This window comes from Cololabis saira, chromosome 4, assembly GCF_033807715.1.
Source record: "Cololabis saira isolate AMF1-May2022 chromosome 4, fColSai1.1, whole genome shotgun sequence".
NCBI classification, from domain to species: Eukaryota; Metazoa; Chordata; class Actinopteri; order Beloniformes; family Belonidae; genus Cololabis; species Cololabis saira.
This window is the reverse complement of record NC_084590.1, coordinates 38,628,749-38,643,490: the sequence shown is the minus strand read 5'-3', so window position 1 is coordinate 38,643,490 and position 14,742 is coordinate 38,628,749. Positions and strand designations below refer to the sequence as shown.

The window sequence follows — 14,742 nt, the reverse complement described above, 5'->3', positions numbered from 1 at the left end:
TGCTCCTATTACTCTGGGTCTGGAAGGGCTTGCTGGAATCAAGGATGAAGCTCCTTTTTGTGGCTGCCTTTGCACTCTTTGTGCTCTCTACATTTGACTCTGCTGACTCCTCAGCCTATGACAAAATCGTTTCCCACAGTCGCATCAGGGCCAAAAAAGAAGGGTAAGCTCATTATCATCAATAATTATTGAAGTGTTTTTTTCCTTTTCCATCACTTTCCCTTTTATTTATTTCTGTGTGCGTGAATTCTGAGCTGAAATGAGCAACAGAACTATCTATTACTATTACTATTACTATCTATTACTACAACTATTTGTGCACCTTTATACCATGTCTACATAGAATCTGCTATAATGCAATGCGGCTTTGGTTGTTTTACAATTAAAAGAACAAACAAACAAAATGAATTTGAAAAGAGTTAATTTGCATTGGAAGAGGCATTCTGCAGCTTGACAGAAGACGCTGACTCATAACTCAAAACTGACACTTCATGTACAGAAGGCATCAATATCATTATTCAGATCTGGCTGCCTGGTTTCAGAAGCAGCAGGGATAGTTGCCAAAGCAATTATTCATACTTGACAGTCTGAAGTGTTGTAGAGTAAGTCTCTATTCAGATTATAATGTATATGTGAATTGTTTACATTTTCAACATATTCATGCTGATTCTTCACACACCCTTTTCCCATTCTCTCTTACTGTTCTCAATAGACCCAATGTCTGTGCGCTACAGCAAGTCGCGGGGACCAACAAGAAGTATTTCAGCACTTGCCGTAATTGGTACCAAGGGGCCATCTGTGGAAGGAAAGCGTAAGTGTTATTTTGTCCAATCTGATAAGCTGGGTCTCCAGCTCAACAACATAATTCAGCAAATACACGAAAAGGTTAAAAAGCTTTAAGCTTTGCTCATGTTTGTTTCTGAAAAAAAAAAAAGTTCCTCTGTCTCTGCATGGCTGTCTTCTCAAACGTCCTCCCAAAGCTCTTGGTGGAAACTTGGATGTTTCCACAGAGATAGACATCTGCTATCTTACTCTGAATGAACCTACTGTGTAAAATGGAAAACACATTTATGGATGCAGCCCCGTACTCTTTGAGCATGAAGACAGCCGTATTTGATCCTATATGTCCCGTGAACTGCAGTAGGGTTTTCAGGATGCTAGAGTCCTTGGTCGTTGCTGGATTCCTCAGTGGTGAACCACTGATTCCAGGATGTGATGTGGCCACAAGATGTTGACCATATTCATGAATGGAAACACATTCAACCTAATCATTAAAACCACTTTTTTTTTCTTTTGTTATTGTTCCAACCAACTCAGCACTTTTAAACTATAACATGGCCTATTTAGGGGCCCCTTTTTTTAATTTGACTTTTTTCCTCACTCGAAGAAACATGCGTATGGCAAAAGTTTCACTGTGAAGTTGTCCTCAGTGCTTGACCGGACCGTGTGTAAGTTACTGAACAGGTTTCCTTCTTCATCATGAATTCACTCCTCTCACTGATCCTGGCAACAGAAGATATTGGACCATCAGAAGAATTTGATCTATTACCCTGGGAGCTTTACTTTGGTCTATGTAATACATCAAACAAGACCTGGACTAAAGTCCAGTTCTCACAACAAACTTCACCCAAATAGCACGCAAATAATGACGTATTTAGCAGATTTTTCTTTTCCTTTCTTTTTCATCTTTCTTTTATTGTTTTCTTTTTCAATGCAACTTGGAAAAAAAGCACTATATATCTAATTTAACTGTGTTACAGTTTTCCTGACTACAGAAGCTGTTGTGACTAGATCACATCACCTTTGCCAGCTAAAACCTTATATCTTCTTCAGATACATCTTTCATCTGGTCGTCCACTTTTCTAATTTGTCACAAAAGTTCCAAAGCACGGGTAACAAATCATTTTCATATATCATGATATGATCATGATTTCATATATCTCCATGGAAACATAGTCTACCAAACTTCCAGACTGTTTCTTAGCGATTGTTTGCATTATATACAGGGTACTTTATAACAAAGTTATCAAGATTTGCAGTGGAACAGTTTTTTTTTGTTGTTCTTTTTTTTTTAAATAAAGAGGCTGGCAGTAAAAGTTTCCAGCTCCATGGCCAAATACAATCACTCAGTGTGGGAAAGCAATATAGCCAGGGTTTTTGCTGACTCTGCCCCAATGGGTTTATGTGATTTCATCCCAAACGCTGCAACTCCATTCAAGCTTGATTCAAATACAGCTGTTATAACCATGCAGAGCTGGCTACGGCCCAGGAGTAGTGGTCCATATACCTTCTGAAACATTAACAGTGGATGAAACAAAGAACAGTGTGCCATACTGTCTTCTTCTGAAGTTTAGAGACATATTTTTTCAAAAATGTCTTTACTATCAGCAATCAGTTTTTAATCATGTCCGGCTGTTCAGAGTTTCTCCCTTTCTTTCCTATGCAGCGTATAAATATTTTCTATTAAGTACAGGCATTTGTCTATTTTGAGGGGGCACATGCAAAACAGCTGGAAATAAGGAACTCCTAAACTTTATCACTTTGCTACCAGATGTATTGCTTCTTGTTACACTGATACATTTATAAGTGACTTATTTATATAAAGCAAAAACATTGTGCTATCCCTACCATTTTCTATAATTGCTCTAATTATTCTGAGCTGAAGGAAGGGGCAGAAGCAACTTTTCTAACAATAAAATCCAAGTAATGGACTCTCTGGCCAACCCTAGACACATATGGTATTGTTTACCCATCATAGCTACATCTGGGGTGTTCTTCATGCCCCTGTGGGTCTTTTTTTATATCGTTGAATACCTCCTACTTATTCAAGATGAAATGTACATCACGACATGTCTAGTTTTCCCATGGCTTGACTTTTCCTATAACTGGTGCTATAGTTCGGACATGTGTGAGCATGCTGATGGAAGTCATGTTTTTACGATTAACCTCAGGCTATTGTGCATTGTGTCAGTGGAGAAGACACTGGTTATCACACGTTTCCCAACTCTGAGGAAAAAAAAAGAGTTTGTCTCTACAATGCACAAAAACTCAAAGTGTTTCCATGGAGCCTGTCAAAACTTGTTTGTCAACCGAGATGGCCCAAACTTCTAATTACCTAGTAGTTTTTCAAGGCCAAAATCATAATGTTTCTGTGGTGAGTCAGATGCCAAGAAGAGTCCAAACTAACTGGTAGACTTCAAAGCGGTCTTGGTAAAATAAATCCACTACTGTAATGGTAGCATAAACCTCAAGGCACCCTTTTCCATTAGGTCTTTGGCACAAACTGCTGGACTGGTCTGCTGGGGTAACGCAGAAGATAATAAGGAACATATGGGGGGGGGGGCACCAAAAACCTCACAACATTACAGAAAGATGAGTCAACCGAAAACATACTGTAGCAGCAATAAAGTATCAAAAGCGTCTTACATTGCACAGTTTTAATACAGAGATTTGGGGAAAAGTTTGTAGTTCAAAGGAAGTGCAGGAACCACATTCATGATGTGTACTATTTCTCCCGTAGGACTGTGCTTTATGAGTGCTGCCCAGGATACATCAAGCTGGAGGGAATGCGTGGCTGTCCCGCAGGTATATTGTGCAGCAATACTTATACACAAGTGAGAGGTCATATCACGCATGCTGTTATTTATCTGTTTTTTCTATAGTTGCCCCAATTGACCATGTGTATGGAAGTCTGGCTATAGTGAAGGCCACATCCACCCAAAGATACGCTGACATCTCTAAACTAAGACCTGAAATCGAGGGATCAGGGTCCTACACTTTCTTTGCTCCCAGCAATGAGGCCTGGGAGGCGTTGGACGAAGTGAGTCAGGTCAAGACTAGCATCTCTGTAACTTCTCTCTTTGTGAGGTACTAACATTTCATGTTTCTCATTCAACAGGAAGTGAGAAATGCGCTGGTCAGCAATGTCAACATTGAACTGTACAATGCTCTGCATTATCACATGGCCAACAAGCGCCTCTTGACCAAAGATTTAAGGAACGGAATGAGAGTCACTTCTATGTACAATGACCTTGAACTCCTGATTAACCATTATTCCAATGGGGTGAGGGTGGTCATTTAGTTTTAATGCAGCGATCCCGTACGAATATACTTGTCAGCAGAAAAAACTGAAGTGCAATCTCCCGTGCAGGTGGTGACTGTCAATTGTGCCAGGATCATCCATGGTAATCAGATTGCCACCAACGGAGTTGTGCACGTCATCGACCGCGTGATCAGCGCCGTCGGAAACACCATCCAAGATTTCATTGAGGTTAACGATGACTTGACAACTCTGAGCGTAAGTAAAGTAAACACGGGGGTGGACGGGGCTGTGTTTTATTGTTTGCTGAAGTTTACTAAACACATTCCGGATGTTGAAATCACCAGGACATGGCCCAAAATGCTGGACTTCTGGAGAAACTTGGCCAGCCAGGACATTACACTCTTTTTGCTCCCACCAATGACGCCTTCGATAAACTTGGTGGTGATGTGTTGGAAAGATTTCAGAGCGACAAGGAAGTCCTCAACGGTAAGTCCAATGAAACCTCATAGGCTTATTCGGTAGTATTAAAACTACTAATGGCAGTTCCACAGTTCAATGTAACAATATTTTCTTTTTTTAAAATAAATTCAAATTGTGGTAATACCACAATTAATCTGACAGGTACACCAGGGGCGCCTCCAAAAATGTTTCATAGGGGGGGCCAGATGGGGCCACTTAAATTCTTGGGGTAGACACCAAAACTAAAAGCCGTCATTACAGGATTGTATTATACTGTTGTAGTATAAGGGCTCAGAAATACTTAAAAAAACGCCTACTGATATACTTGGGTTTATTACGGAAGAGTATTAGGGCCATGCAAGAAAAAAATATTTGAGAGGGGAAGATTTTTTTTTATTGTGCACTTCGAGAAAAAAGTCGAAATGTCGAGAAAAAAGTCGAAATGTTGAGATTAATGTTGAAATACAATTTTGTGAATAAAGTTGAAATTTCGAGAATAAAGTTGAAATTTCGAGAATAAAGTTGAAATACATTTCATCTTTTTTCCCGAAATTCTACTTCAACATTAATATCTACATTTCGACTTTTTCCTTGACATTTTGACTTTTTTCTCGACATTTCGACTTTTTTCTCGAAGTGCATAATGAAAAAAAAATCTTCTTCCTCTAAAATATTGTTTTTATTTTTCTCCTGCCTGGCCCTAATACTCTTCCGTAGGGGTGGCCAGTGGGGAGGCCAGCAAATTTGTAGGGGGGGCTTTGGCCACCCTTGGCCACCCCCTGGTGACGCCACTGAGGTACACACATTTAGCTGTAAATGCTTAAAATCTTTAAATATTCAGTAACAATATGCGTTTCTGACATCACTTTTTTACTTCTTTTTCATTTTTCCCTTGGACACCTTGAATGATTGCCTCAGTGAGAAAACCAGCAGTATAGCTTCCTTTTTTTCTTTCCTCGCTCAGAGTTTGTCCTATTAGATCAGAGCAGTTTTACTTAAAGTTAAACAGAGCCTATTCAGTCTTTTCACAGAAGGTCCTCCGGGACCCAAAGGGTCAGCAGGTTTCCAAGACTTTATTTCCTCAGCTGCAGTTTAACACAGGAAGCAACGTAAAACTGTCAGCGCATCGAATAAACATCTACCTATGTAAACATCTTCTTGTTTCAGCTCTTCTGGGCTTCCACCTCTTGGAGTCCGTCCAGTGCTCCGAGGCCATCATGGCAGGAAGCAGTTATGAGACCATGGAGGGAAACAACATCGAAATTGGCTGTGACGGCGAAAGTTTAACAGTTAATGGCGTCAAAATGGTGCTGAAGAAGGACATTGTCACAACCAACGGTGTCATCCATCTTATTGATGAAGTGCTCATTCCAGACTCGGGTTAGAACTCTCTCAATTCCTCCATTATTGTTATTTTTTGACAAAACTTTGTTGTTTTGGTGGTTTTTCTGTTTTCCTATCTTAATGCTGTCTGTCATTCCCGTCTACTCAAAGCTAAGCTGGTCATGGAACTGTTGGAGAAATCCCAGTCAACCTTTGGTGACATGGTCTCCGAGCTGGGACTTTCTGCCTCCATGAACCCAGAGGCCGAGTACACTTTGCTGGCTCCTCTCAATTCTGTCTTCACTGGTGAGTCATATACTGTTTATATAATATACACCTCTGTTTTTCACTAATCAGGTGCTTCATTCAAATTCAGTTGCACTGTGGAATTAAGGAAAATATGTTATGTATGTCTTAGTTCAACCCTTGCATGCTGATTTAGGTTATATTAACAAGTAATAGGTCACTTGAAGTAGATTTACGAGGACAAAGATGGAGATTTATGTCAGTTAAGATAAAATAATCCCTCCCCTGGACAACATTCTTAGACTTCACATAATGTTTGTGTGTATCTTTAAGAATAATTAATAGTCAGAATATGATTTCTATTGGATGCAAGCACTAAACCAGGCAGCACTGACGTGAAACAAACCTTGTCCCCTAGTATTAGAGGATTTGTCCTAACATGTCTACGAGCCATATTAAAGAGGAATTCATTAAAGGTTATTGATGCTTGCACCAAGCATTAAATCAATATATAACCTCAAATTTTAATCATTTCTCCGAGTTTGTAAAACTTTACTTTGCACGTCAGAATTGTCAGTGGAATTCGAATAATAGTTTGTTTATCCACAAAAGGAAATTATGTGGTAAATAACTTAAATAATCTTATCAAATTAAATTAGACAAACATGAAGGATGAAAAACTGTCAGAAAGCTGGAAGTGCGGGAAGTGGAAGAGATCTGTGTTCTATTTGCTGCCTGGCAACATCTAAAAATCCCTACCTCAGCTGACAGGACGAATGGTTTGAAGTAGTTTGAAATCTGGGGTACAGACGTGCACCCTCACAGTAACACGTACAAGATTACACTTTTGCTCATAAGAAATTGGATGCACTCCTGCCCCACTCCCGTTTGAAGTCTTTCATATGAGGGGGTGGTGGAATCCTGCATTCCTGCACACACGTCTACAAAAAACACAAAATCCGGATTGCTGTGATGAAAAAGAAACTGAGAGAAAAAAAATGGTTAAAACATCTTTCTTCTTCTGTTTTCTTTTTGTTGTTGTTTTGGTTTGTTTTCTCCTCTTCAGCTTGTTTTGCATTTGAGGTCTTACACCTGACGATAAGTTGGTTTTTGCAAAACCTTTGACCAACCCTTTTTTAGATAAACGGAAAAGGTCAGTAAAGGACCAGGAAAAAAGTACTGCAACAGGTTTGAGTCATTCTACAATGAGTCAACTAACAATAACTTTGTTGCTGATACAGCAGTTGCTCCTCTTTACAGCTGCTTCTTGTTGGATATTGTTGACAAATACTTAAAGCAAAATGTAATCATCTGGCCAAAGCAGTTGCTGCAAATGTAAACTGCAATCGACTTCCTTCGGGGAAAAAAAAAGAAAAAGAAACAAAACATGTCCTTTGCTTTGCAGAAGAAGTGATGTCTATGGATCAGGGGCTTCTCCAGATTATCCTGGAGAACCACATCATAAAGACTAAATTTGGCCTTGGACAACTGTACAATGGCCAGCGTCTGGAGACCGTCGGGGGAAAATTTCTTAGGGTCTTCATTTACCGCACGGTGCGTCATGCTCTGTGAAGTTGTGCCAAGGAATTAAGGCTGTGTTCAGCCGAACACACGTTATGTGCTTTTATGCCTGCCATTCTTCTATCAGTCATAATACATCGGAGAAACCCCATCGATCTTTGTGGCTGAAACATGTGGATTTTATCTGCAGGCTGTGTGCATCGAAAACTCCTGCCTGATAAGAGGCAGTAAAGAAGGAGCCAATGGAGCCGTTCATCTCATGAAGATGTTTGTGAAACCTGCGGAAAACACTATGCTTGAGATTCTGACACAAAACGGAGGTTTCAAGTAAGCGCAAGACAATGTTAATAAAGTTGGACTTCAGACCTTAAAATGCAGCATAATTCTCCGACCACATTAAATCCACATAGCACATACAGTAGGGGAGTTGGAAAGTGCTGCCTGTGCAGTTTGTCAGCCCTCCGTGGTTTCCATAACAGCTAAGTTAGTGTTTTCTTCTCTGTGCTGCAGGATCTTTTTGTCTCTGATGGAAGCTGCCGGCCTGACTGACGTGCTCCGTCAGGAGGGAGACTTTACCCTCTTTGCCCCAACCGACAAGGCCTTCGCTGGCTTGAGTGACAGGGATTTGACGTTTTTGAAGAGTAAATCTAAAATCATCCTCTTATATACATTTTTTTTTTTTTTTAGAAACTTATGTTGGCATTTCAAAATTGTCCAAAAATCACCTAACAGACTATGTATTTCCTCATTTTAGGTGACACAAACGCTCTCAGAACCATTCTCTTGTATCACATCAGTAATGGCATTTTCATTGGTGGCGGACTGGAGACTCGGGTGACAAATCTTCTCAGAAGTCAACAGGGCAGCAACCTCAAAGTGATGCATGTACGTATTTGCTCCAGAAACCTTCTTCCCAGAGAGGTTCAGCTTCTGTCTTTTCTCATATTTAAATGTAAACGTTTTTAGGCACTGTATTTATATGTTACCATGAGTCATCATGCCTTATCCTCAGTCCTAAAACCACAGCAAGTTAATCACATTCATTCAAAATCAGTCCGTATTTGTTATTCGCAGTTCATTTTGTTCATTTTCTCCCTGCCTCTCGCCTGAAAATAGCTGGGATAGGCTCCAGCAGACCCCTGTGACCCTGCAAAGGATAAAGCGGGTATAGATAACGGATGGATGGAGTTCATTTTGTGGTTTATGATGATTTTATCTCTCTACCTCAGGCAAACAACACCATCAAAGTCAATTCTGTGCAAATCCCAGAGTCTGATATCATGGCCACAAATGGCGTGATTCACTTTGTCAATCAAGTTTTGTACCCCGAAGGTATGAATTTTATTATATTTCCTCCCTTTCATAAATCTGTCAAGACACGCATTTTTTATAATCACAGTAAAAGTCTAATTGTGGTTAACGCCCTGTGCACTCTTCCAGATATCCCTGTGGGGAGCCAGGATCTCCTCATGGTGCTGAGGAAGCTCATCACCTACTTCCAGATAAAGGTGGGTACTGACCTCTCATTATTACAGTGCCAGTGCCTGTGAAGAAAGAGCAAGGTGTGGTTTTTAATGTGTCAAGGGAGATTATAATTTTCTTTTCATGCACTAATGAAGTACTATTGAATTGAAGTGCACTGTAGACAGAGTTTTACAAACATAACACAGAGACAAGAACGTACTTGAGAACCTGTGCAGCTGATGCACTCTGTTAATCAATCACATGCTCCAGATTTATTAATTTTGCAACTGTGTTTTTACAGTTCATTTCAGGCTTCAGATATCAAGAAATCCCTCTGACCTTTATGAGTGAGTAATGGTATAATTTATTATATATTTGTGTATTTTTGCTTTCATAATAGTTCATTTCTCACTGTCATTCATGTTTTTATAATCTCTGTTGTTTTTAGAGAAGATCATCATTGAGCAAGGTAATAAAGATCCTCAATTATCATCATCATGCCCTTACAGTCATTCCTAGGTTTTCAATGTGCTGGCTCGGTGCTGCCCTTTGCTTTTGACTATAAAAGTTTGAAGGTAGCAGCCGATCATAATACTATACCCTTTAAATTCATGGTGTCAAATAATGATCTTTCTGCTTTTACAGTACCTGAAATAAAGAAAGTGACCAGAGTTATCGAGACTGATCCCAGCATCACCACAGTCACCAGAGTTGTGTCAGGTATGCTTTTTTTTTATATACACATATGACATTTTTGTACTTCACATAAGTTTTTCCCCTCAAGAACTCAAAAATGTTGGTGTTTCCAGGTCCTCAGTACTCAGTCAGCTCTGGCTCCACAGACCTGGATGGTAAGTGAAGCTTCTGAATCATAAAACTGAACTGAAACACCATTGTTTCTCCTTAGTGGGTGTTTCACGTTTAATTGCTCACTTTTCTAAAGTTCTTTATTCCTGCAGAGATATGTCGATGTTAGTAATTTAGGTAGATCCAACTTATCCTAATATGAATTACGTTGCGTACATGTTTATGACTTCACCCATAATGCAGATGCGATACTTCCTTCCCTCTAGGACTCGATCTTTCACAATTCACCACCATCGAAGGGGACACAAACCTCGACAGTGAGCGACTTACGAAAATAATCCAAAGTGAGTCTTTTCATCCTTCACGTCTTACCGATATAGAAAAGCAATCCGTGAATAATATGTGATGAGTATGTTTGCTTGCCTTTGTAGGAGGAAGATCTCCTCCCAGAAGAGTTTTGGGTAAAACAATAAATAAACAAATAAAATAAGATTTTTTTTTTTTTTTGAAGAAAAAGAACAGCAGGAAGTCTAACTATTAAACTTGCTTTGTGGAAAAAAGGACAGACTGGGATTGATTTTTGGCTGTGAATTCAAGTCTGTCCCTGCCTTTATACGCCAAACTGTTTCGTCTGCATCATAACACAACCCATCAATCACGATGGGTGTAATCAGTGGAATGGTTTGACATTTTGAGGACTATAAAAAGCTCACCCTGCTCATTTCCTTGCTGAGCATTAGATCAGAGGACTGATGATTCTTTTGTTAGTGTTAAAGTGGTAAATATGAAGTGAGACTTACATCCAGCAACAGTTCGCCTTTTGATGTCTAACAATACTAGCGTCTTGGGGCTAACAAATTAACACGTTTTATCTTGTTAGTTTAGTCATAGGCCACAATTACTTACAGGGAATTGTGTGCTGGAATGAGTCTGCGCCAGACAGTCATACTTACTGGATCTCACTGGTCGCCTGGTAACCCCTGCAATAACAGGAATTCATAAGGATTCCTGCCAAGAGGTTCCACACATGACCTCTTTTAAAAACCACAGTGCGTTTTGTTTACACTTCACAAATTAGACAATAATAATAAATAAAGTTTAAAAGTGCTATGGGGTTTTTCTATTTTTGGGCAGAGTCAGGTTGGCCTGTTTCTTCTCTTTCCAGTTCATGTGCAAAGTTAAGCCATCTACCACTGTCTGTGTATCTTCATATTTTCCACCCAGACACAGGGACTGCAGCAGTCCTCTCGTCTAACTCTCAGCAAGGAAGTGCATGAGTGTATTTCCCAAAAACGTCAACTAATTCCAAAATGTCAGCTGTGAAGTCTCGACTAATTCGCCACGCTTTGCTGCCACGATGCTCACCTCGATGCTCACCTCGACGCTATGCCAACGTTTGCTATGCCTCTGCACTTGTGGTTCATATATGTTTTTCATGAGACCCACATTCAGCCCAACACACAGGTCACAGTCGATACGCCTGCTGCCGGGGAAGCTAGAGTCATAACTCCCACTCCCTGCTGTGCTGAACGTGGTGTTTCCGTCTGGGGAGCGATGAGATCAGAACTTATACGCCAAGCTTTGACACAGTATATGTCATATTTAAACAATAATTGCTTTCTTTGTGACTGAAATGTTTTTTTTTGATTTCTTTTCACAGCTGGCACCAGGAGGAGGGGAAGGGATTGAACGTGAATGGATCCGAATATCTCTGTTGTAAAGGCTGACACTTACGTCAGTCTTTGGGGTTGAAAATGATGCAAAACAAAGGATACCTGTTCATTTTTTTGAATATAATGCAATGGCTATACCTGACAAAGAAGCTGTTCACACGAGTGATTTGATGGTGCTATAACTGTACATATATTGAAGCTTTAAGTTCAGTATTCATGTATGTTAACAGTTCAAAGTCTACCTTTTTTTTTTTTCTCAAAAATTCAAAACCACTGCAAAAAATATCATCCCAAAACTTTTGATCTTAACTTTTCTATGGCTTTGCTAGAGGTGGTGATTAGAGCAAGACATTTGTCCAAGCTGTTTGGGAATAATACAATAATGCAATTTTGATATTCTCTTGCCGTTAGTTGTCTAAGGTTTCATTTCTGCTGGTTGTGTTACTTTTGGAATAATGGAGCCAAATCCACATATTCTCCTTTTTGTATTTTCCAGACATCCTCCAATAAAGCACTTTTGCCAAAAATCGACATGCCAACATGAAACATCATTTCTGTGTCTTCACAGTTTTTTTGTGTGTTTTTTTTAAGTTAATGGTCATATCTAAATATTATGTCTACAATTGTATTTCAAAATAGACTGTTTAAATATGGTTCAAAAACGCCCAGGACATCCTGTTCAGTGATCCCCTTCATGCATCTGTATGTTTAAAGAGGAATTTGGAAATTCACTTTTGGGAAAACATCCAGGAGGGCATATGTAAAACATAAATCTAGCTGGACTCGAAGAAAAAAACCTTTCCTGCCAATACTTCATTGAAGCGTGACCAAGATCAAAGCACAAAACAGTCTGAGGCGAAGCTTGAATCACACTTTTCTGTGCTGTAGAACAAACAGAAATATAGTCTGTTTTGTTTGCTTGACGACAGGAAGTGTAATTCATACTGAACTGTAAGATCATGTTTCAAGGAAATGTGAGATTTTATGTGCAGACATTTGGGTCTTGCCCAGCTCTCCATCGCTGTTTGGCTTATTTGCCAAGTTCTTCAATATACTTTATGGCATCTTGGGCAAACGAAAAAGGGGTAAAAACCTGAGCAACTGCCAAGACAATAACTGAAACTCTTGCAATAGAACCATATAAATATTTAAAAAAAGTTATTTTGCACCTTAAAGATATAGTATTTCACGGGATTACAAATCAAACGTTGGCGTGCCAGGCGGCTGGTTCACCGCAGCCTTATTTCAATTTACGTCTTAAGACTGTCATGTACGTTTATCTACACAGCAAGCCCGGAGAAGTTATAAATATTAAAGTGCACAGCAATCAAAGTGCAAGGAAAAGGTTGTTTTAGTATTTTGAAAAGAAAGAGCCCAACTGCTTTTAGTGACAGCTTTGTCTGACAGGTCCACATTTCTGTAGGTTGCTGCATAATATTCACATTTGAAGTGTTGTTGTTTCAACTATCACTGCCACATTTTACATATCTAATTAAAATATATATAATATATAATATAAGTTTGCGGCTAAACTACTGAATGTTTGCATGATAATATGCAGTAAAGGTTATTCAACTTGATACCCTGTCAGTTTATGTTCTTCCACATGACATGTTGCGCAAATTGCTGTCGTCCAGCGAAGAAACCTCCGTGAGATGTGTGATAATGCAGATTTTGTGTCCCCTCACACATATTTAATTCGGCAAAATGACTCAGCAACTAGATTCATGAAATTTGAATAATTGCAAAACTGAATACAAAATGTTTAGCTGCGTGAAGATATAGTGGTAGATCTCTTTAACATTTGATTTGTATCAAGTCTAGGAATCGATGATCTCTTCTTGCTTGTTTGTGTTTTTTTAAATAACGCTCTCCCATTCACTTCCTGCCATGCAGTCGTATAGACAGCCACAGTTAGTAATATTTTACACCTTTTACAGCTTCTCAGATAATTGATAAGACGTCGGCTGGAGGATGTTATTGCTGTTCTGTTTGGCTCAAGACTGATTCATTATTGATAAATCTAACTGAGAGTTGATATCAGCAAAGGCAGAATGACACTTCTCTCTTTACTTAGCAAAACAGTTTTAATTGCACTTTATCAAAACAAAGTTACACATCAGCTTATCCATAGGTTAGGTCAGCCACATTGGACGCCCAAGTATCTTTGTGTTTCATTTATCTTTATGTAATTATCAGTTTTTGTGACACAATCCAGACTGGATTTGTACACTGTTCTTAATGCATGACTTCAATTCTTAAATATGTGATAAGTTTATAGAAAATAAAACTGGGGCACCCTGCAACCGGACTCGTGACCCTTGCATATACATAAGTCCAGGGTGTACCCCTGCTAATCATGTTCGATATGAGCGATTTCCTTTCCGATCTGATATTGAGTAAAATTCAGGCTGGTATCGGTGATACTGATACGATACCGATACATTGTGCAACTACACCTAATGTGCCCAGTAAATCTAAAAAAATTGGTCTATTTTGGATAGTTTAAGAATACAAGACATCAGTCACTTATTAAGCTATTTATTTTAAAGTCAGAAGCATACTGAGCTAGCAGCTTCATTCACATTATAGCTGAGTTATTACAACAACAGAAAAAGGTGTCTCTATCACTAAAAAAAGATCCTAAGTAAAATAATAAAACCAGATTAAAGCTGCAAGCAGCAATGAACCTGCCTTCACACCCTAGTGCACATTCAGGCGTGCTGCAGTGGAAGCGCTTGTATGACTTGCATGTAGATTCTTCAGGCCTGGACATTTAGGGGATGACACCACCCACGACTCTCTATATCAAACCATTCAAAAGTTATGGCAGAATGTAGGAACTATCAAATATGTGCCAATGAGATGAACGGGGGCGCGCTTTTTGGCGTCTATCGTCGCCACGGTAACGCTTTTGACTGAGAAAAGTAATGCGCGTCGTCGCAGGATCGAGACGCACATTTCATGATGTATAACACACCTGGGTGCACGTTACGGTTCGGGCGAAGAAGCGGCCGAAGAAATGGCATAAATTGCGGCAAAATTACACAATTAATTAAAAATGGACGACTTCCTGTTGGGTTTCGGCCATGGCGCCAATAGACTTTTCTTTAAGTTGCGAGATGATACAGGTGTGTACCGATTTTCGTGGATGTACGTCAAACCGTATTGTGGGGCTTGAGGCACAAAGTTTTCCGGGGGGCGCTG

General features: G+C 39.5%; 1 protein-coding gene across 2 annotated transcripts; it reads left to right on the top strand.

Moving 5' to 3' along the window:
* Positions 1-12,066, top strand: postnb (periostin, osteoblast specific factor b). Of its 2 annotated transcripts, XM_061719708.1 has the most exons (22): positions 1-163; positions 713-811; positions 3,521-3,585; positions 3,663-3,820; positions 3,899-4,063; positions 4,151-4,297; positions 4,387-4,528; positions 5,669-5,881; positions 5,996-6,130; positions 7,476-7,624; positions 7,782-7,918; positions 8,102-8,232; positions 8,346-8,476; positions 8,821-8,923; positions 9,032-9,099; positions 9,357-9,402; positions 9,504-9,524; positions 9,701-9,775; positions 9,865-9,906; positions 10,129-10,206; positions 10,294-10,323; positions 11,523-12,066. In XM_061719708.1, the coding sequence occupies exons 1-22, from the start codon at positions 45-47 to the stop codon at positions 11,549-11,551; spliced, it is 2,283 nt and encodes a 760-aa protein (XP_061575692.1). In that variant the 5' UTR covers positions 1-44; the 3' UTR covers positions 11,552-12,066. The 2 variants fall into 2 exon arrangements, with proteins under 2 accessions (XP_061575692.1, XP_061575693.1); XM_061719709.1 differs by lacking the exon at positions 10,294-10,323.
* Positions 12,067-14,742: the final 2,676 nt, after the last annotated feature.

What these genes read in the sequence shown, in the direction of transcription:
- postnb (XM_061719708.1), top strand. Translation starts at nt 45, where the DNA reads ATGAAGCTCCTTTTTGTGGCTGCCTTTGCACTCTTTGTGCTCTCTACA. An exon ending in TTAACCATTATTCCAATGGG is followed by an intron (nt 4,064 to 4,150) that starts GTGAGGGTGGTC and finishes TCTCCCGTGCAG; the next exon opens with GTGGTGACTGTCAATTGTGC. An exon ending in TCTCAATTCTGTCTTCACTG is followed by an intron (nt 6,131 to 7,475) that starts GTGAGTCATATA and finishes TTTGCTTTGCAG; the next exon opens with AAGAAGTGATGTCTATGGAT.